This window comes from Actinia tenebrosa, unplaced genomic scaffold (genome assembly GCF_029948245.1).
Source record: "Actinia tenebrosa isolate PJP-AT-01 unplaced genomic scaffold, QUT_ActTen_1.0 PGA_scaffold10__47_contigs__length_13832649, whole genome shotgun sequence".
Lineage (NCBI taxonomy): Eukaryota > Metazoa > Cnidaria > Anthozoa > Actiniaria > Actiniidae > Actinia > Actinia tenebrosa.
In genome coordinates, this window is record NW_028292570.1 from 10,259,272 (window position 1) to 10,281,358 (window position 22,087).

The window sequence follows — 22,087 nt, forward strand, 5'->3', positions numbered from 1 at the left end:
GTTGCAACGCGATACTAACGATAGAATTAACGAACGTTTTTACTGGTATGTTTGTTTGTTATTTCTCTATGGTTTTTTTTTAATTTTAATTTTTATTTTTTTTGCAATAGTGTTTCAGTTACGACAATATAGATAAATATATTTTATCATTTTGAAATGCTATGTTCACTTAATTGCCATTAACGCTACAATGTTGTTCATACGATGAAACCTGTTGGATACAACGTTGCAGAAGTAAATCTCCATTGTATTTCTGCAACACTGCTCTCAACCTTCGCACCTGACCTTATATTAATTAAGGCATTGAGTCGTTTTATTGCTAATTGTAATATACCGTCTTACTTTAAGATAAGGATACGAGGACAAAAGGAGAACCCCAATGCAATTTTAACTATCGATGGTTCAACCTATTCAAAGGAGCCTTGCCTGAAGATTCCAGGTACGGATCATTCATCTTGCGGCATGTATGTCAACAACGTATTCAGGATTTCAAAAGGAAAGGTGGTCACTCGCAAATAACTTCAATAATCATATCCAATGGAGGAATCTACTAGTATCCCAAGTGCCTTTGCACACTTATTGTTATATTTGGCTTTTACCGGTTTATGTGATTCTTTTTGTAACACTACTTCTACCACTGACTAATATTACTAATACTAAAGTGTTGAAGACATGTTCCAATTATTTGGCAGATACAAGTATGCAGTTGTAGGATCTGTACTGACTTTGAAATTACTCAAGTATTCCGGTATTTTGACGAGTATATATCTTTCAATCTCTTCAATAATTTATGGCTTAATATCGCTAAAAGGTATAAGACGCTCTTTACTAAAGTACGAAGGTCTTTTCTTTTTCGATTTCGAAAATATTACTTTTAGCTGTTTAAATTTTTTTTTTAATTTTTTTCTCACGCGCAATGAATTCTGAAATACTAGTGGATCCTCCTCTGAATCATCTCAATACACGGTGAAAATAAACTTCAAATGGAAAGGGTAGTCCCAGGTAGCCTACGATACCGTTCCTCTCTGCCCAGTCATACCAAATACGTCCCTTGATGGGACCTCTCATCTTTAAATATATATTGAAATATTTTCTAGATAGAAAATTTATTCATTACACATTTAAGCTCGATATCCGTGAAATAAAGCCGTGAATAAAAACCATATCAGTGAAGTGATACGATATCACTTCACGGTAAACTGTAACTGTAACTTGATTACGATAGTAGTCAAGAGTGGCGAGATAAATCTCTATTTAGTGTTTATTTCTATCAAATTCAAGATAAATTTTGTGCTCCTTACATTTTTAATTAAGCTTTAATATCTTGAATGATATTGAATTGGAAACGTATAATTCTTTAACATTTTGAAATGGTGTAAGTCGGTTAAGGATATTTAAGACAATAAAACATTTTGGGTGTGTTATATATCGAGCCTTAATGTGTAATAAACAAATTATTACATGTTAAGAACTCGCTCGAGGACTCGCTCGTTCGCGATATGATACGGAAAAACTCGTGAATAAAAACGATATCAAGTTCTTAACATGTGATAAATAATGGTAATTGAACTTAGTGGAGTGCAATTTGGTCTGAAATCAAACGCGCGATTACAAAATCGCAAGTTTGATTTCAGACCAAAATTGCACGACACGAAGTTCAATTACCACTTTATTATATCCATTTTGAAATCTTTTTTGAAAAAGATGTTTTTTCCAGTTAAACCGACATGACTTACAATCTAAAAGCAGTCGATTCAAACATGCTGCTAAGATAACTTGTTTATATACTGATCGAGCAATGATTCTCATTTTGAAAACCAACACTTTCAATCCAAAACTAAAATGAATTTATATCGGACCAAAATGCATTACATGTATTAAGAATCGTTTACTTACATTAAATAACAAGACAATCCTGCCCAAAAGGGTTGTAATGAACTGGCTGTTGTTCATATTACAGCCAATGCTCACTGCTTGTATTTTTACGATTTCTGTTCAACATGTTTAGATCACACTTGTGCCCACAAAACAGCAAAAATCAAAGGTTGTTTAGTCCTTCGGTTGTCCTTAAGAAGTCACGTAGCTCAGCAAAAATCTTCTTCCTAAGAAAAACTTCTTTTAATGACTGTATTTTCGATGTTTTGTTATGCTTTAAAGATTGAAAAGGAAACCACTTTCCACGATCAATCGCCAAGAAGTCACATTCAAAAGATGCCGATTGCATTTTCTCCCACTGCTTTTCGCTGTAATATCTTCAACTTACTTAAGCAGTTACTTTACAAAGATGCTTTTGACGATTTTAAGTGATCAGTTGGTCTTTTTAAGTCCTTTTTACGGCTTTTTAAGTCTTTTTTTAAGACTTTTGACGGTAAAATCGTTCTTCAGAAAATTTTTTTTTGAGCCGTGGCTCTTTTTTTTCGCAAGAAGCGGTGAGCTCAACACTCAGATGGATTCCTTGATATAATTGGCTAGAAAATGACATGTCTCTCTTGTGATTGGTTCATATCAGTTGATGCGCAAAATCGTGCAATTTAGAGCTCAAAATCGTGCAACTTATGCTGAAATCACTGCTGCAGGGAACCAATCAGATTGCAGGATTTGCTTGTGATTTCAAAATGGATGTAATAATCTCTATTTATCATCTCATTTTGGATTACTCATGTGATATCAAATAGACTAATTCAGAAATGAATCACTCGATTTCGACGTGTGATAACAGTTTCAATTATCAGTCATATATTTGCCAACAAAAACAAGTTATTTTGCATAGTTCAAAAATGATATGTTGAAGTTGTGATTTTTAGTAAATTTTTAATGTTTTGCTGTGTTGTTTGGGGAAGCTAACACATTTAGAGCTTGGTGCACTTGTGCTTGCAGAAGCTATTAGTAAACGATCACCAAACTTTTTTGATGTATTGATCATCAATGGCTGAGACTCTTCTCCAATTATATGACTAATTCTGTTTGTCACGTCTTTTAGCACATCAAGAGTGTCATGAGTACAAGTCCCTCAGTTATTCAGATCGTCGACAGGATACCAATGCAAAAGAAGAAACCTTCAGAGGTTGTGACGATCATCTTTCCACGACCGCCTGGTACCGAGTCGTGGATTCTGCTGGACGGCAGTTGGCAAGATCGTGCATAGATAGAAAATCGTCTTGCTCCACTAAATACATGGGGTGGATCAATGGCCTACTTCCTTCAGTAGAAGATGGGATAGTTGAACGTCAACTATGCTTTGCTGCAGATGGCAAGTGCTGTGTTAAGGAAACTATCGTAAAGATACGAAACTGCAAGGATTATTTTGTCTATCAGTTCCCGAGAAAAGTTCCAACTTGTCCATCAAAGTATTGTACTGTCTACAAACAAGGTAAGTTTAGTGCGCGTGTGCGTTCGCTTATCATGATGACGTCATTAGAATGCTTTGATAGGCGTAAGAATGGACAATGCTTAACGTGCGTGTATCAAGTTCTGGATGCTCTCGGTAGGTTGCTTAAGCGAAAAAAGCGTAGGATTCGCACGAGACGTAGCTGAGAGTGATTCTAGGTTCTTTAGTACTTAAGCATCCTCCCAAGTGCATTCAGAACTAGATATACGCCCAGGTAAGCATTGACCATTGCCGGCTTGATACCCCTTTTGCATTTCTTACCCTTCACTCGTGATTAGCAGCCTTACGGGTTCACCCAAAACACGATGGAAGCACGCTAATCAATTACCATTTCTTTAATTGTAAATATTAAGGAAACAAGTTCACTAATAAATCACGACTTATTGTTATAAAGCAAAGTCGGTGACTCATCTTTTTTCGTTTCTTTTAAGTACTTTATAGTGTCTAGCTTTATAGAGAAAATAATTAAAAAAACATCTGACGATGGGACCAAATCGAATCACATATTTCGTAAACTTGTAGGCTTTACCTAATGGTACGAGTCTACACATGTATAGCCTGCGTGCAGCTGAAGTAACTAACTGTTAAGTCCGTCTGCGAACCAGCGACATCTTTCTTGTTCCGTTACCCCCAGGATTTCAGTACGCGTTCTGATTGGCTCTTACTTATAAGTTTGCTGATTGGTTATAATTTTCAGTTTCTACTCAAATTTCAGGCTAGGTTGTTTACAGTATATGATTTCACGTGTGTTGGTTCTTGTCGGGAATAAGACTCAAATTTATGTCTCGTTTATTGCTAGTAATAATCATAATTTGTATTTTATGTCCTTGAGAGTTATCAAAGCAAAATGTTTGTTATCTTGTAAAAGGAAATTCAAAGTTAAACGTGAAGTGTGAGTTGGAGATTATTTTCAATCGACAGAGCGAGTATATATGCAAGTCGTTCTTTCAAACATTGTGAAACAGACAAAGTTTAATCCAACTGCAACACAAACTTGAAACCGAATTGCGAGACATTATAAGAAGAATGCGTTGCCTATTGAGACAAATGAGCTAAAGAGTAACCCCTAAAAAAGTAGTATCGAAGGGACTAGCGAAGATAACACATCATGTGTTCGCATTCACAAGACCAATTCCCGCTGTTCCTCCTTATTCGCCAGTTCAGAGAGAAACCCCTGTTAAGTCAATACGTACAGATCTGTCCGTTAAGGTGAAATGAACATCCAAAGAAAAGCTAAGGAGAGAATGCTACCACAAGACTTAGAATCTCTGGACAAGATGCTAGTTTGCGGAACCTATAAAAGGGTGGCTAATGTAGCTTGAAAATATCCCTCTCTTGTCTTTAAAGTGCTACTTGGACAAAAATCGCTCCAAAATTAAAACTCTTTCATTTGAGCTGAAACCTTACCGAAATAATCTTTGATAAATTAATAATCACTCACTGAAATATCTTTCTGATATTCGAAAGAAAAGTGCCGAAATTTTATGGTTGATTTTCGTCCGCCATTAATTTGTTTGTCTCACGGCCAAAGAGTCATTGTGTACAGCGGTTTCTCTCTGTGACGTCATACATGCAACCCATTCAAGTTAGCGTCGCTTTCACCATACATTTCTTGTTCGATTACCTGAAGTTTATTTGATGTTTTATACGCGTTATCGTGAAAAGAATGAACTCAGTAAACTTTTTTTAAAGCTTTGATACCTTTTCAAATGGTGGAAAGTCATTTGGACGCGCTCTTTGTCAATCCTGAAGAGTTAGAACCCGTTGCTACCAACGAAGAAGTCATCGTGTATAAGAGAGAATGCTTGCGTAATGTTTTTCATGAGAATTCCTTACTTTCATTCCATGATTTGTATTTGCTACATACTGTCCATGATATAAAGATTTAAATTTGAGGTTTCAATATAATCTAACAGCTATTGCCTTTCGAATTCTGCGTTGTGATATAAAGATTTGTGATAATTACTTAGATCTATGTGCCGAATAATTTAGAATGTGAGCTCGTAATTCTCCTGATTTGCTACAGAGCGTTTATTATTTGTTTCAAAATGTTTATTATGCATTTGATAGGTAAAAACATACGATAATCTAATATCATCTTTGTAAAAAAAAACCTCAAAGGTTTCTTATTTATTACTCGCCCGACAGCGTCTGTAACTCAGCACGTAGATTTTACTTTTGTGCCGGATGTCTCGCGGACCTAAATTGTGAGGTGGCTCTTTGCGCTTGTTATAAATATATCTTTAAAAGTTGTTATCCTTAGTGTTATCCTTAGAATGATTCGAATAAATCTCGAATCTCCCTGACACTGAATCTCTCCCATGCGTCCTGAACTTTGTTGTGATTCTTGGCGTGCCGAGATGTATTAAAATGTCCCAATTATGATCGTCAATATTATTGAAACTGAAAAAAAATTCAGCGCCTAGACATTGTTTGGTCATATAGTAGTTAAGGAATCGAATGAAACATATATTTTCTGAATAAACCAGATAAACCGAGCCTTTTACGAACATGGTACATACATTAGCCACCAATGTTTTGGTTTGGTTTTTACGTTACTCGTGCCAGTCTTCTTGAGCCGAATTCTTGTAACAACAAATTAATGGCGGACGAAAATAAATCGTAAAATTTTGGCTTTTTCTTTTCGAATATCAGAAAGATATTTCAGTGAGTGGCTCTTAATGTATTCAAGATTATTTCAGCAAAGTTCCAGCTCGAATGAAAGAGTTTTAATTTTGGAGCGATTTTCGTCCAAGTAGCACCTTAAGAAAAAACTAACAGCTCTCGATGTAAAGGACATAGAGAAGGAGGCAGCACAGCTGTGTTCAAACTGATATTCGGACAGCTGAAAAAGCTTCGTTTCACAAGTCCTCGCCGTTACCAGAAATCTGGGACATTTGAGCCCGCGCACATTGAGCCGCAGTATATCCCATTGCACACTTCCCCAGGGGACTCATAGGCAGCCTTTAGGATGGGATAGGGGATTTCAATAGCAAAAACAAACTCCTCATTCTTAGCTCTCCGTTGATTTATATAACTTATAGGTGGATCAACAACTTTAAGCTTTTGGTTTATAATATTGCGTTCGTATTCTGTAAAAACATCAGCCATTTTGATCAATTTTCAAGTGAAAAAAGTTACAGAGAGTTATAGTACTAAAATATTTTGAGAACCCTGTGTTTAATTTGATTGTGAGGGCATGGGACCAAATATACCGGGTCTGTTTACAACATGGCGGATAGGAATGAACATTTTCGTTGTTTTTGGTCGAATGTTTCATTAAATTTGGCCATTTTCCCCTTCAAAATGGGGGAATCCTTTCTCTGTGGAACTCGCCGTTGATCATGGATTTCGGAGGCCGAAGGAACCAACTTAAAGGTACTGTTTTAGGTAAAAAAACAGCGTCATTCGAACGAGATTTCTTCGAAGTTTCTAAAGTTAGGTCACCGAAATATGTTCGTTAGCAAAAAAACCTTGACTGAGGTAAAACATTAGGGGGCATTTTGCATAAATCTCCATCTTACAAAGGCTCTATGGGCATAGAGTATTATCATAGAACCAGGTTAACACTCGAATGCTGATGATTATAAGAATAAAGTACTTTTAGACCTAACTATCTTAACAAGAGGTCACCGAAAAAGCTCGAACGTTTCTCTTCATAAGAAATCATTATTTTAAAAATAATTCCCATACATTTTATATACATTTGATGGTCCATATTTAAGGGGCTCGATGTTAAACTGCTCAATGCGCGCGGGCTCAAATGTCCCAGATTTCTGGTGATGGCTAAATTTCGCCACTTTGATTTCAGCAAAGGCTCTGATAACCAATCGGAAACGGCTTTCATTATAACGAATTAGAATTCAGTATGCAAATCCATACGCGGGGGCGTGGGGTCTAGAGAACGCGGTTTGTGTCGTTGTTTCGCAGACAGTCTATACGAGAGAAAAGTCCAGCTGCACGCAGGCGAAAACATGTAGTCCAATAACATTACTAATAACATGACAAAATTACTCAATTTTGATTGGCTTACAACAGTGTAGTTACGACGTAATACAGTGCAAAAAAAGTGTAATTTAGTACAGAAGAGTATAATACAGTGGAGAGAAATATAATCTAGTGCCGAAAAGTGTAATGCAGTGCAGAAAAGTGTAACACAGTGCAAATAACAAACGCAATTATTGATTGGATAAGAAACAATAGAAAATTATTTTAGCCAATAAGATGACAGATGTTTATGAATGAAAATTTGAGAGAAATTCGAAGCAAATCGATGGGAAAAATGGCATCCATTTTATCTTAGGTAAAAATATGCAAAGATTTTACGGATCTTACTATCAAAAAACTAAAAAAAAACAGTTCGAAAAAGAAAACACATGTAAAAGTAAATCGTTATGGCTGAATATATGGAAGAAATAGTGATAAGGAAACAAACTATGACATGAATTGAGCCAGCCAATCTAAAGAAGATATTCAAACGATTCTTTGCCGAAGTGAAGCAAAAACTAAAACAGAAACAAAAAATACTATGAGCAAGACCATTAAACACGATGTTGTAGGTGCTTACACAATATTTTGGTCTACAAGATCCCAAAACTGAGCCGTAAAGTTTTCTGAACACGTTCAACAACAACTGCCAGGTATAATTTTTTTCAACATACATTTCTAGTTAGCTACAAAGGCAGCTAATCCAAATATATTCATTCATAGTGATTCAGATTTACTTTACAGTAAAAAAAAAAAATATATATATATATATATATATGTATATATATATATTTACAATCAACATATAGCCAAATTTTGGTTTAAAATAGGTAAAAAAAACTCTTTGAAACATGTATTTCAAACCAAAATCGCTTTGAATATAGTTGTTTGTGAACGAACGAATTTCATAAAATATTATGCGTTGAATATTTCACAACTTTTCGTCCCTTTCTTTTGTGATTTTTTCATGTGTGTTATTACTAAGTAATCATACGGTTTCGAGTTCAATTTGGGATAATTCGCAGTCGTGTGTTTTTCAAAGAGCTGAAATGGCACTCGAACTACGGTCTCGTGCAATTTCAACTCTATGAAAAACACACTTGTGCGAATTAATCCCAAATTGAACTCGAAACCGTATGATTACCTTTACATATTCCTAATTTTGCAATAAACGTTTAAATACCGAGCAATAATTGGATCATTTTCTAAAGTTTTATAAAAATGGGGACCGTCAAATTATCGTATGTGTTTTGTAAAATACGGCTTATTTCCATGTTTGCGTTGTTTGCGCGTTTTAATCGCAAAAAAATCGTTGACTCCAATTTTTACTTCTATGCGTATTTTACTTCTAGTGTGATGTACTTTCATCGTGCAAAAAATTGAAATATGTATGACGGGGTCTTTTGCGAATGAACGTCCTTAACTCAAAAAGGTTGTGTGGAAAAAGATTAGACATGAGCCAGCTAGAGGGGAATCCCTATGGAAATGTTTTTTTTTTTTTTTTTTTTTAAACATGTTTAAATAGTCAGCTGTTTTCTGTTCCAACAGAATGGGGAGATAATCGTATTGGTGTATCTGACAGTACAATCATACCAGATGACAGATTTACGGCAAGCTCATATAGCTCTATGTATGAGAAACCACACCGTGCACGACTGAATGGAAATGAAGGGGCATGGGAACCAAAGACCAATGATGACCCTAATGACTATCTACAGATAGACTTGGGTGAGGTGTTTGTTATCCGTGCTGTAGCTACACAAGGCTATCCTAATGTTCCATTTTGGACTACAGAATACCAGATATCAACATCTATTGACAATAACACTTGGACAATGTACCGAAGTGGTGGCAAAATCAAGGTAAGAACATGTACACTGGTATCTCTATAAAGCAGATGACTTGGCAAACAAACAAAACACAAACACACCTCTAAACGTTATCTTTCATCTCCAACCAATTCAAAGATAAATGGAAAACATTTTCTTTTTCGAGTTTAAAGATGGATTCTTTGTATGTCTTTTCAGTTATTTTCGGGTAACAAAGATGAAAATGGTGTCGTCAAGAATGCGTTAAACGATACTCGAACTCTTGCAAGGTTCATTAGATTCATACCGACGAAATACGACAGATGGAAGACACTACGTGTAGAAGTGTATGGATATAGGAAAGGTACGTGTTACTGATTCATGTGGTTAACGACAATATAGTAAAATGGGTGAATTCAGCGAAGAAGGGAGCAAATTTATATAATAACATATTATGAGTGTTGTTGACCTCTAATGACATTTGGGGTTTAGATCTAGAAAGCTTTGAGTCAAATGCTCAGAAGGAATGGGATGGCTGGGTTAAAGGAAGTAATGAAAAAGTGCCATGGGAAGTACTTGATGAGAACTCCTATGAAAAGGTTGCAAATTCTATAAAGGCAGCGACAAGATCACAAGGTATGTCTAGTTGTTATAAGAGTAAATTGTGTTACTATTTGTTACCGCTAAATTTATTGTACTCGCACTGTTGAAATAACGAGAACGAACTTAAATGACTTTTAAAGATCCTGCTTTATTCGTCGCTTAAATTGACGAATAAAGCAGGAGATAACTAGCTAAAAACTAGTGTGAGCTGCGTCGGTGTTTCTGATGAAACGGTAATGATAAAAGGGTAAATTTTACACTGTGAAAAGTTGAAAAAATGAAAAAAAAACTTACTGACGTTGTGGACGCTAGTTCTTCTTTGGAGTAAAAGAGAGAGTTTTAGCAGCTTTCGCGCGGTTGCATAGCCAATAGATGGTTCCATAACAACATAAATCGTTACCACTTTCCTTGCTTTGCCTGAGCAATATTGTAAAAGATAATTTAACTCATATGAACTTATTGACTGAGTGGTATAGGGCCGTACGGGAAAACATTTGACTCGAGGTGATGCCGTACAAATGATCGAGAGCCAAATATTTTCCCGTACGGCCTGACCTAACTCATTCAATAAGCGTTTTATCATATGACCCTAAATAAAAAGATATTTTAAAAGTTGCAAATTATGTCAATACGGTCGCAGGTTTCGAGCAGGGCCGTACGAATCCCTACGGCCCTGCTCGCTCAAAGCTGTACGACCCTGCTCACGTCATTTTCCCGAAGGTTTTTTTAAGAGCTCGCGCCAGGGCAGACTTCGGTAGATTTTTGTTTCTTTCAAAGTTATAATGATTCTTCGTTTAATCTAATTAAGAAATAGATGTATGTATATTAATGTGACTCCGATATTTAATCCCTTTCTTTCTTTTCTTTTTTGGCCCTATGTCGCGCAACGTTGGCAACGTTGATCGGCATATTTTGATTTTGATTTATTATTTATACTGGCAATTTTAGACAACAAATATTTTGCGTTTTACCGATTTATAAATTAGTGCATTTTCCGCTCCGTTTCGCACTTTCGGCAATCGGCACATTTTGTTTCCGCGTTTTACAGCACCCCCCTACGGGTGTCGAGAATTAACTATGGGCGAGTTGAATAGATGAAGCAGCCATAAATGCGCTACTGGCAAAGCCAGCTCCGGCGAAAGAACATCACGCGTCATAGGCTAAGATATATTAAAAAGTCTACAGCAGATCGAGATTGTTAAAATGCTTTAGAAACAAAATCAAACCGACTTCGGTGAAGAGGAGAAAGGCTCGCTTTTCTTGTGTCCTGAAAAAATGGTTGGAAAAGCCTACAACCACTTTTTATTCCTCCAAACACACCTTGAAATAAGAAAGCATAAGATACTACCTGAACAAGAGAACTTATTTAACAAATAAAACAGCTATATATCATGCAGCTATATTATCATTATTATATGTGCTCCGTTCAGTGAATATAAATCACGCAGGAAATAACGTAAGCATGTCTTCTTTGAGTTTGACATTGGTGGATTTAGCAGAAGTTGCATCGGCGCTCAGCTCGAGAAAACAAAAACAGCCCAAAAACTAAAACCAAAGAATTAATTAATGACCTTTCAGTATTATGTGGCAAAAAAGTTGGAAGTTTTGAGGCACTACCACATATATTATTTCTTGCTGGTTTTGACCTTAGTCTTATGCGGTATACAAAAAATAGGAAAAATGCTGAGGCAAAAACAAAAGTTGCTTTCCGATTAAGGAAACACTAATGTATGTACCTGAACTTTTGAATTTTTTCGAAGGCATCATGAATTTCCAGGAGAGCGAACCGAAATTGGCCTAATTTCGAGTTCGGTCGCATTAAAAATTAGCTTATTTTAAAAACTCAGAGAAGGATCCACTAGTATCCCAGAATGCATCGCGAGAGAGAAATAAAGTTTTTCATTTCAACAGATAAAATACTATTGTAAAATTGTACTAGAGTAGAGTGTATTTCATACCTTTTAGCGATATCTATTTATAAATTATTCAAGAGATTTAAAGAAACTCATCAAAATACTGAAATAATTTCAGGTTCAGTAGAGATCCTATATCTGGCTATTTTTATTTTCTCAAATTAGTCAAACATGTCTTCATCAAATGCTAAAGCAACACGTTAGTATAAGTAATATTAGGAGTGGAAGTATCAATGCCAAAAAAATAAATAAATAAATAAACCGGTTAAAGCCAAAGAAAACAATAAGCGTGCACGTGCACTTGGGATACTAGTGAATCCTCATCTGATTTTGACTCAAGCGATTTTTCGACGATTTTTCTCGTTTAAAAAGATATTTAGAAAAAACGAACCCCATTTGCGTCTAGTTGGTACCTAGCACTATCCATCCACGAAATATGAGCAAATTCAGTTTTTTGACTGTGTCCGCGATTTTTCGAATTTTGTTCGATTTTTCACTAACATTCACTCTTAAAAACAAATGGCAATCAATGGCACAAAAAATTACACATGGGACAAATTGAAATAGTAAACTTTTTAAAAGTAAAAGTATAAAGGATTAAAAATTTTACTACATTAATGTATTGCAAGGTAATTTCACGCGCTATTATTGGTCAATTTGCGGTCCATAACTTACGGTACGGACCGAATAATGAAATGGTTCACTAAGTGTACTGACTTTTGATCCTTTAAAACATTAAAATCTTCATCAAAAAATATATTTCTGTATGAAAATCGTCGGGCAACCTTCAATAAATAATTAAAGATAACTGATAGTCACTGGTATTTAATGTAAAACTTATCTAACAAGCGACAACTCTTTCATACAAGCGACAACTCTTTCGATCAATGCTCTACATGGCACTAGTTGAGCAATTTTGTACGACTAGAAAAAACTAGAAAAACTAACTATGCTAAAACTAAATGGCAAACTACGAACTAAAGGGTGGTGAATAGCGGCTAATTCAGTAAATGAAATAAAGATAGGAGTGGAATTAACGTAAAATTGTTATTTCAGTAAGCTTACAACTTCAAGTTTGAACTTATCTGAATCGATCGGGTAAAGAAGCCGGTAGTTTCTTTGGTTAACGTTTTAAACAATTTTCTAGCCTCTAGCCGCTCTTGAAGTATTTCCATATTTCAGTAATATTTTATCCACACTTGAATTTGAATGCATTTTTGGACAGGAGAGAGTTGGCAGTATGTTTTTTAGCCAAGTCGAAAGTGTGCCGTCTTCATGACTTCAGGCATTGTGCATATGGCGGCCTGCTTCAAAAAGTCAAAACGTTGAAAATTGACGAAAACTATCCATGTTCAGCGAGCCGTAATTTTCCAAAAGCTTCTCATTCATTTCTGGAGAGAGGTTTTGAGTTTATTTTCCAATAAAAGGAAGGAAAACAAACGGAAGGATATAGTATTTTTCATCTTGGTTGTGAATATCTTGAAGTTTGAAGTACGACAGTTTTCTTCTCAATCTCATGTTGAGTTCTTGAGGTCTTCTGTTGATGCCTTTTTTGCTTTGCATTTAAATGTTGTGCAAAAAACGCCTCACTTTTGTTAACTAGTATTTCAGAAAACTTTAAACTATAGCTAGATTCTTTCAAAGTAAACTAAAACTTCTCTTTTTGAGCGACTCAAACATTACATGACTTGTGGCACGTACAGGAAGCCCTTCCAATGCAGTTCTCGTTTGACATGCGCTGTCAACTTTACTTTTTGTCGTTTTTCGCCTCTTTTTAATCTCAATGCCTTACCATATAATTAATATCTTACTAACCTCGTTTGCTTGGTCCGTACCGTAAGTTATGGACCCTCATTTATTCCTCTTTTTTATGGCCCGCGCGATACGCGCTTGGGCCATAAGGCAGTGGAAAAAACTCGGTCCATAACTTACGATACGGACCTCGCACTCGGTTAATAAGAGCTATATATTCAATGCTAGTAAGGTCGAAAATGATTACCGTTGTTTAAAGCAATCGCTAAAAATCAAAGTAAACTAAACAACGACTAGCTTGTGATTTAGTCATGTGAGATTGAAACTTCCGGTCCGAGATTTATGGACCAGAAGCCAACTCAAAACAAGCGCTACAGCTAGAGCCTCTTGTTTCTTGGTGCTTGACCAAGAGGAACGTGTGCTTTGGATACGAGATTGATCAAAGTGCTAGTTAACATTGTCATTAACGAGATTCAAAGGCTGTACATAGGGGACCCCAATACCATTACACACACTAAACAAAAGGAGTCCAGTACTACACATCTCAATGCACTTCATGGTGTTTTTATTCAGGTGACAACTTAACCCAGGATTATGAGTCAGACATTGGTTTCTCGCTCGACCATGAAAATCACTATGTCAACGTGGAGATAAGGGAATCACTGGAAGAAATGACCATGTGTCTTTGGATGTCAATCAACAGCTCATCGCCAATCATCATTAGCGTTAGTTATGTAAAGGAGGAGAACGAAAAGATTGTTATTGCATTTCTCAATATTGATGCAACGACAAGGTACAAACGATCTGAAAGTGCTAAATAAGAAAGATTCTCATAACAAAAACGGCCCTGTTACGCCACAAAATGTAATAACTCGCACAAAATGTAATAACAACGCAAAATGTAATAACTTTTGACGCAAAATGTAATAACTTCAATAACGCATTTTAAAATCAATGTTTACTGAATGGACGTAAACGACACAGTAGAACCGAACAGAACAGAATAGAGAATCGTCTGGGGGGAAAAACTGGATAGACTACATTCAAATTACGAGATATTAAACAAATGCCCGCGCCTTTTTGCTAAGATTAAATGCTAATTTTTATGTATTTTTTTATTGCTAATTGATGAACATTCTGACTAATTAATTTATGTTATTTTGGTACATTTTTTACCATAATGTGGTAAATTTTTTAAAGTGTTATTTACTCAATAAAATGATTAACAAGTTGACAGTATTGAATAATAAACTAGCCCTTATCCATGAGACATGTCGGGATTCAATACGATAGTTTTGACATACTTCAATTATTAAAATCATTAATGTATGTTGATCCTGAGTGCGCTTGATATTGGTGATATATATGAAGAGTTGCTGATTTTTCCCTCAAATATACTACTGTTGGAGTGAGTGGACTTTGCTTAGTAAAAATCCACACTTTGAAATCGTGTATTCAACATGAATATTTATCTTCACAGTTCATGCGAAATTCAAGTTAAAGTCACCTGGTATGGTTCGTATACCGAACAAATATTGATTTTCTGGATACATATATTTAAAATGCGTTACTGAAGTTATTACATTTTGCGTCAAAAGTTATTACATTTTGCGTTGTTATTACATTTTGTGCGAGTTATTACATTTTGTGGCGTAACAGGCCCCCAGGTGTTCTTAGAAATTCGTTCAATATTTTGACCATCACATGAAACTGCTCTTTTAATATTCCTTTTTCTCTTTCTTCTGATCTTTTATCTTCTCAGAAATGAAACTAGAAAATGGATCCACATTTGCCTCACGTGGATGTCCAATTTTGGGGTATGGCAAACGTTCATTGACGGTGCTGCAATAGCTATTGGACTTGGAGTGTTGGACAAACAGGAACTGTATAGTAAGCTTGATGCTTTTCTGAAATATCGGTGAAATAAGTATTTTTTTTACTATATTACGAAAAACAAATCTAAGTTGTGGTGTTACGATGTTGTGAATGAAGCAATAAACCATGGAGATTTCATTTCTCTCTATTTCAGCTAACCTTAGTAGGACACATGGAACCATATTACGTATGACTGACAGACATAGGAAAACCATACTTTTCACAAATTCATTAGCATTAGCAAAGGAAATCCATGCGACCTAACACAGTTAAAAAATCCAAACAAATTCAAACATTTTTTCTCTTAAATAGTTGGTGATCACTACGCCAAATACTCATCCTTCTTCCTAACTTTTTTTCTTTTTTTTCAGGAGGTAACATATCGGTCACTTTTGATTCCCAAGATCAGAAAACCGAGGTTAAATACAGTAGACTAAACATATGGAATAATGTGTTGTCTGAGCAATATATACTCTATATGTCGTACGAATGTGGAACAGAGACTGGGAACCTCTTAGGATGGAAAGACTACTTGAATGTAAAGCCAAGGAACACTAGTGGTTTTAAGATTTACGAGTCAACTTGTCGAGGAAAGCAAGGTATAGACATATTTTGTTATCAGTTGGACCGAATAGATGCGCATACATAAATTTTAATTAATATTCGTTTAATATTAGGAAATGTTCTGAGTTTAATTGGTCCATCGAGTCCCGAGACACCAAGTAGCTTTGCAAGAATAGAGAGCCCGCGATACAACAGGTCATCGGAATCTCCAGGGAGGTGTTTGAAGTTCAAGTACAAAATGTGGGGACCTGGAGCGAAAGCGATGATAATTTATCAAGAATTTGATAACCGAGAGTACAGTAAGAGACCGATATGGATGGTCAAAGACAGTGAGGACAGTAGATGGAGGGATGGACAAGTAACACTGACAGCAGTAACGGCATATAAGGTTAGATAAACTATAGCCATTTTCCCCCTGAAAATATTTAGTCTAAATCAATATAATAAGTTCCTTTCTGAAATCAATGTTTTCCACTGGTTTCAGTCTAAGTTTCATAGATCACACATTAGCGTAGGCCTTTAAAAACACGAGGTACGGAAAATCTGGAACATGAATGGGAAACCTTAAGTTTGAAAATGATGTTTTAATAAGGAGGAGGATCTGGAATCTAGTACGGTCAAAGCACTCTTTGATTGAACATATCAGTGATCCTGTAAACCTTTGTTCCACTGGGATGTTGTTCTTCGTATATCTTAAAGAATCTTAGTTAACTACAATGCAATGCTGTGCCCCTGTGTTATTGTCCACATCATTAATTAAATGTAAGTTTACGGTTGAAACGCGTAGGATTTTTAAGAAACATGACGTTTGGGCTATAATTAGTGATAGCCTCCATCAGAATGATGACGAAAATGTGTGAAGCGCGTATATCTAAGCAAAGCGTGGGAAGAGGCAATGAAGCGATGAATGATTAACATGTCTATTGTTCTCTGGTGGGGTTTCACGGCAAAGGCGGTCAGAGTCACTAGTGTTCTTGTCTGATCCAGGTAGAACTAAGGCGGTAGGAACCTTCTCTGTTGAAGTTATTAGGGCATTTGAAGGTTTCCATGGATTCTTTGATGCGTCGAGGGAGGCATTAGGAGGTCTTGGCGAGAACTTGAACAGAATTAAAGTCGATGTTATGATCAGGGTTGTCGTGAGCGTGGTTGCACTATTGGAGCAGAACATGTGAAATGGCTGTGAAACACCTGTGAAATTTGGGAACATGTGAAACGGAATGTGAAATTTCATGAGTGAAAACTTGAAACATGTGAAATCTGACATGTGAAATTTTGAATCATTTTTTTCACATGCATGTGAAATACAAAGAAAATTTCAAAGCCATGTAATTAATGAAAACCGTATGAAACTTTTAATATATGTTGACATTTTATAACTAGCTGTTCCATATAATTATTACAAAATTATTACCTTAAAGTGGTAAATAGAATATCATTCTTCCTTTTCGTCATAATCAAAAGTGGGTTATCGTATATAAAAATATCTAGTACTACCATATTCTTAAAACAAATGTATATTATCTAACCTTGAGAAATGCATCGATTCCTCAAGGTTAGCTAATATACATCTGCTGATTTGATAAGACACTTTACAAGACTACACATCTAACCTTGAGGAATCGATGAATACATTTTTACTACATCTCCAACATGTTTTTAATACTTCTCTAAACATCCTAAATTATACCTTTCAATAAATCATATCGATTAAAGAACGAGATCTACATTACGATCAACATTGATAGACGCCATGTTGGCATGACTAACCGAGCCGGACTGGTGTAGAGTTTTGACCATATTTGGATACGGATGGCCATATTTGGATATCCTTGCTTGCTCTGATTCGCTAATTCAACAGTTCGAATTTAGGCGGACTTTTCATTCAGTTATTGTAATCGTTCTTTGTTGTAAAGCATGGATGGTTCATGGATAATTGTGCTTTTAAATAGCCTAAAATCCCCTGAGAAAAACGGGGAACAACGAACTAATATGTGATACTTCATAACCTGAGGGTAATCTGGTATAGATCAACGAATTTCTAAGAGATTTCGCTGAGGTAAGCGATCAAAATGTCCTCTGTTACAAACCGATTTTTACATCAATGAAGTGACAATCTAGGCGGCTATATTTAGGTCAAAATCCTAGCATTTTCTTAAATCTACTATTCATGGAAAGTTGTATTGAGATATGGAACATGTTTCTTTTATATAATGTAACTAATTTACCCTTCGAATTTGTAGGTCTTACCTCCTGAAAACCTAACCTAACTGATGATGAAGTGCTGTATTTATAAATCATTAGCACGAGATGTCAATATTGCCTTGTAGTTTATAGAAAATTTGGTGTAATTAAAGCTTATTTATAAATTTCTTAGTTAAAAACTACCTGTATTAGATCAACTTATTCAGATATCTAAATTTAAGTAGTTTACATGATCACAAGCACAGTATTTTCAGATCTAAAGATAATATAATTTCACATTCTTTTCCATGTGAAATAAAATTGTATTACAACATGTAAATTTGTTTTTCTTATGTCTTACCATGTGAAATGAATTTATATGGATTCAGTTTTCACAGGATTGTCACATGTTTTTACCATGTGAAATGGATTTATATTAAAAAAGTGGATTTGGTTTTCACAGGTGTTTCACAGGTTATTTCACATGTTAAGGATGTGAAAAGGAGGAACCCATTTCACAGGGTTTTCACATGTTTTTTTCACATCAACATGTAAAAAAAATATGTGAAAATCCTTTGAAAGTTTTCACAGGTGTTTCACTGCCATTTCACATGTTCTGCTCCAACAGTGTTGGCAATGGTTGAAAGATCTAGTATTGTCCGTTCTTAGTTTATGCCATCGGTCTGTATTGGTGGTGGTGTTCTGATGAAGACTCTCACTAGATATAGCCAAAACGCACGTTTTTTAAAAAATTATACTCGTTTTATCCCTAATCTTATACTTAATTAATCAAGTTTGGACTTGAAAGCCTCGAAGATGCTATGGTTTACATCGTTCGTCTACATCTTTTTCGAAGCTCTTTCATGGAACTTGACTTCCAAACTTCTTACCTACGAAACTGCCATTTTGCCTGGCAAAGAAAATGTCGCTTTGCTTAGCATTTCATTGTTCCGTCGCTCAATGCATTGTGGTTGACTAGGATTATTTAACACTGATGGACTACGCGGCAGAGTAGACGTTTATAACAATAACTTAAATAATTGCGTTTTTTTTAAAGCTTGCTATCGAAAGTGAAATCAGGAATAAGCCAGGATTGCTGTCGATAGGTGCCTTACACACCACCGAGGGCTACTGTTCTGATATTATACCATCATCAGCGAGAGAAGGTGAGATAAGGTTGAAGAATTGTTCATCTGGCAACTGTATTCCTTTTCAATGAACACAATACAGTTTCTCTTACTGACTTTTTGTATCGAGAGCAAAATGAAATGAAACTTGAATTTACAGATTTTGATTTTGTTCAACACGTTAAACACACAGCCTGCAATGAGTTGCTGACCAACAATACAGGCTACATCGTGTCGCCCTATTATCCTGGTTACTATGACAACAATACTAGCGGTACCTGGACAATCAAGGCGAGCAAAGGTCACGTGATTCGTATGGAATTTAAAGCCTTTGAATTGGAGTTGAGCCCGACATGTTCAGCTGACTTTGTAGAAGTGTATGATGGAGAGGAAGCTCTGTCGACTTTTCGTATTGGTCGTTACTGTGGATCAAGGTAAAAAAGAACAAAGGGATTAACATAAATAAATATATAATTAACATTGATTGATCATGTTGTACTTTATACTTATTTAATTTCATTCCTCTAATGTCTCTTATTAGTAAGGTTGTGTATTTATAATAGTTTTATATTTTCTTTTCTCGCCTGACGCGGCACCCTTGTAAAATCGTCCTTAAACTGCATATGACACAAAAACAATTTAATGTTGAAAATGTTTAGTTTATTGGTACTAATGAGAATATCATGGTTAAATTTGTTTCAAAGACGTATTTCTCTAGAAATTCAAGAAAGTTTTGCACAAGTTGTGACGTCAGTTTGTTGACTTGTACTATAGATTAAGTTGTTTGGGCACTAAATAAGAAATGCGGTTGATATAAAATAACATTAAAAAGCATATTCTGTTTAGCTTCATTTGAATGCACTTGTGGTACTCTTCAAATTTAGAAGTGTCCTCCCTGAAACTAAGATTATACATTGAAACATATTTCATGTATTTGCAACTCAATCTGGAGACTTGTAAACAAAATGACGTCACAACTTGTGCTAAATTTTCTTGAATTTCTAGAGAAATACACATTAAAAACCAATTTTACCGTGATATTCTTATGAATACTAATAAACTACACATTTTCAACATTATTTTTTTTCTTGTCATATGCACTGTAAGGAAGCACGTACAGACAACGATCAGTTAGAAGTTTTCGCACCAAATATTTTTATACAGCTACAGCTTTTAGGCTGATGATTCGTTTCTGATATTTTGCAGATATCCACAAATGATCGAGTCACAGTCAGACACCATCAAGATAACCTTTTCGTCCAATAACAATGTTACAAGATCTGGATTCAAGGTTTATTACCAGATAATAAAAGGTACAAAGACATGCAACCGATTCTAGTTAATGACTTGGTCGTGTCCTTGCAATAACATTTTGTCTTTACAGCATGACCTTTTTTGTCAAATATAGCTTCTAAGCTTCTAATAGAGGTCAAGATAAAGGGTGCTTCATTTTCAGTTTTACCTACCTTGATTAATGACTAAAAAATTATTTGAATATTTATCTTCAAACGTTGTTCTTCCCCAGATACAGGAGATGACGGATGTGTTCAAGGTATGAGGATCACACTGCACTGTCGGTCATACTTGTTGCATTCCGGTTATGATGTGGTTTACTGTTATTAAAGTCATGGAACAGAGAGGTTGAGGGTGGAACTAATAATTATGTTATTGTTGACTTTTTTTTCCACACAGACTGTCCCTTGTCATGTACCTGTGGAAGAGAAACGAATGGTAGTGGGATTGTCATAACTTCGACTCAATTGATGTCCCTTCCAGACCGACTGCCCAAGAACTCTAAAGCCATGTAAGTATCACGTCTTTAGATATACCCCTTGGGTTGGCAATGTAAATGCTAACTTTTGCACTTGTCAAATGGCGGCTGTTCTTCGTATCAGGTTGTGTATTTCATTTTAAAGATTTTACTCCTTCTTTTCTTTGTATCGATAGCTTATTTTCAGGAAGTAAGATTCACCAGGTGAAAGTGAATTCATTCATGAAACTAAGTTTTCTGTCATTGATGTAAGTATGATATTGTTACTTCCAGACCTAAAAGGGACCGAGGAGAAACGTCCGAGTGAGGCGAAAATTGCATAATGTGCGTCTTACTCGACCCCATCACGCTGGTTCTGACCACCCATGGCATTTCTTTGAGCATGCGCAGTGAAAGTAAAAAGGCGTAGAGGTCACAGTTGCGGCTGCGTTAAACGGTCTTTCATCTGCCCTGTGATACATGCAGCGGGTAGAAGTCATTGAGAGCATCCATTATTTGAAAGCAAAGCATGTTGTAGTGTTTATTCCGTCAATTTATCAGCGAAGCAAGTCAGTCATCTGTATCTGTTATGTTTCTTTTCAGCGAGTTGAGTTTTAATCGAATATTCGTGGTTGAAGAAGAGTCTTTTGTAAACTTACCAACGTTAAAGACATTGTAAGTAAATTGAAGCGCGAACTGTGATATTAACAAGCTGGTAGTTGTAAAGCACCAAAGAGAACCAAGCTACTGCTTCCAGACTGTTCATGTCACAGACACAGGTGCCAATCTAAGATTGTATATCTTACTTCTATAAAAGAATATTTTAAAGGTTTTTTTGTTTTCTGGTTTTTTTTTTTTTGTTTTTTGTTTTTTGGTTTTGTTTTTGTTTTTTTTTTTTATTTATGTAAAAAAGTTATGAAAAATCTGCCAATTAGCGCGCGTTATAGTGAACAACCATACCTATGAAAAATTAGTAGTGGTGATAATTAGTAGAACTAGCGAGGACTGCGTCGGTGCTTCTGAATAAAACAGTAGGAACTTGTAGATAAATTGGATCATCGTGAAAAGCTTAGTCCTTCGTTTCTGCGAATAGTTGAATTAACTGAATCCACTTCTGTTTTTTGCCTATATAGTCATTA

General features: G+C 35.6%; 1 protein-coding gene across 1 annotated transcript; it reads left to right on the top strand.

The window, feature by feature from the left end:
- The first annotated feature begins 204 nt into the window (after positions 1 to 204).
- On the top strand, positions 205 to 21,530 carry LOC116287674 (uncharacterized). The gene is made up of 16 exons (XM_089026365.1): positions 205 to 234; positions 349 to 439; positions 2,981 to 3,370; positions 8,924 to 9,237; positions 9,403 to 9,547; positions 9,676 to 9,819; positions 14,025 to 14,244; positions 15,214 to 15,341; positions 15,698 to 15,925; positions 16,004 to 16,278; positions 19,129 to 19,237; positions 19,392 to 19,632; positions 20,405 to 20,511; positions 20,724 to 20,750; positions 20,891 to 21,002; positions 21,146 to 21,530. Exons 1-16 carry the CDS (start codon positions 205 to 207, stop codon positions 21,219 to 21,221), a joined length of 2,637 nt encoding a protein of 878 aa, XP_088882491.1. The 3' UTR covers positions 21,222 to 21,530.
- The last annotated feature ends 557 nt before the right edge of the window (positions 21,531 to 22,087 follow it).

Excerpts from the sequence above, each read along its gene's own strand:
- LOC116287674 (XM_089026365.1), top strand. The coding sequence starts at position 205 with ATGAAACCTGTTGGATACAACGTTGCAGAA. Across the intron at positions 235-348 it reads TTGGATACAACGTTGCAGAA|ATAAGGATACGAGGACAAAA; the intron begins GTAAATCTCCAT and ends TCTTACTTTAAG. Across the intron at positions 20,512-20,723 it reads TTATTACCAGATAATAAAAG|ATACAGGAGATGACGGATGT; the intron begins GTACAAAGACAT and ends GTTCTTCCCCAG.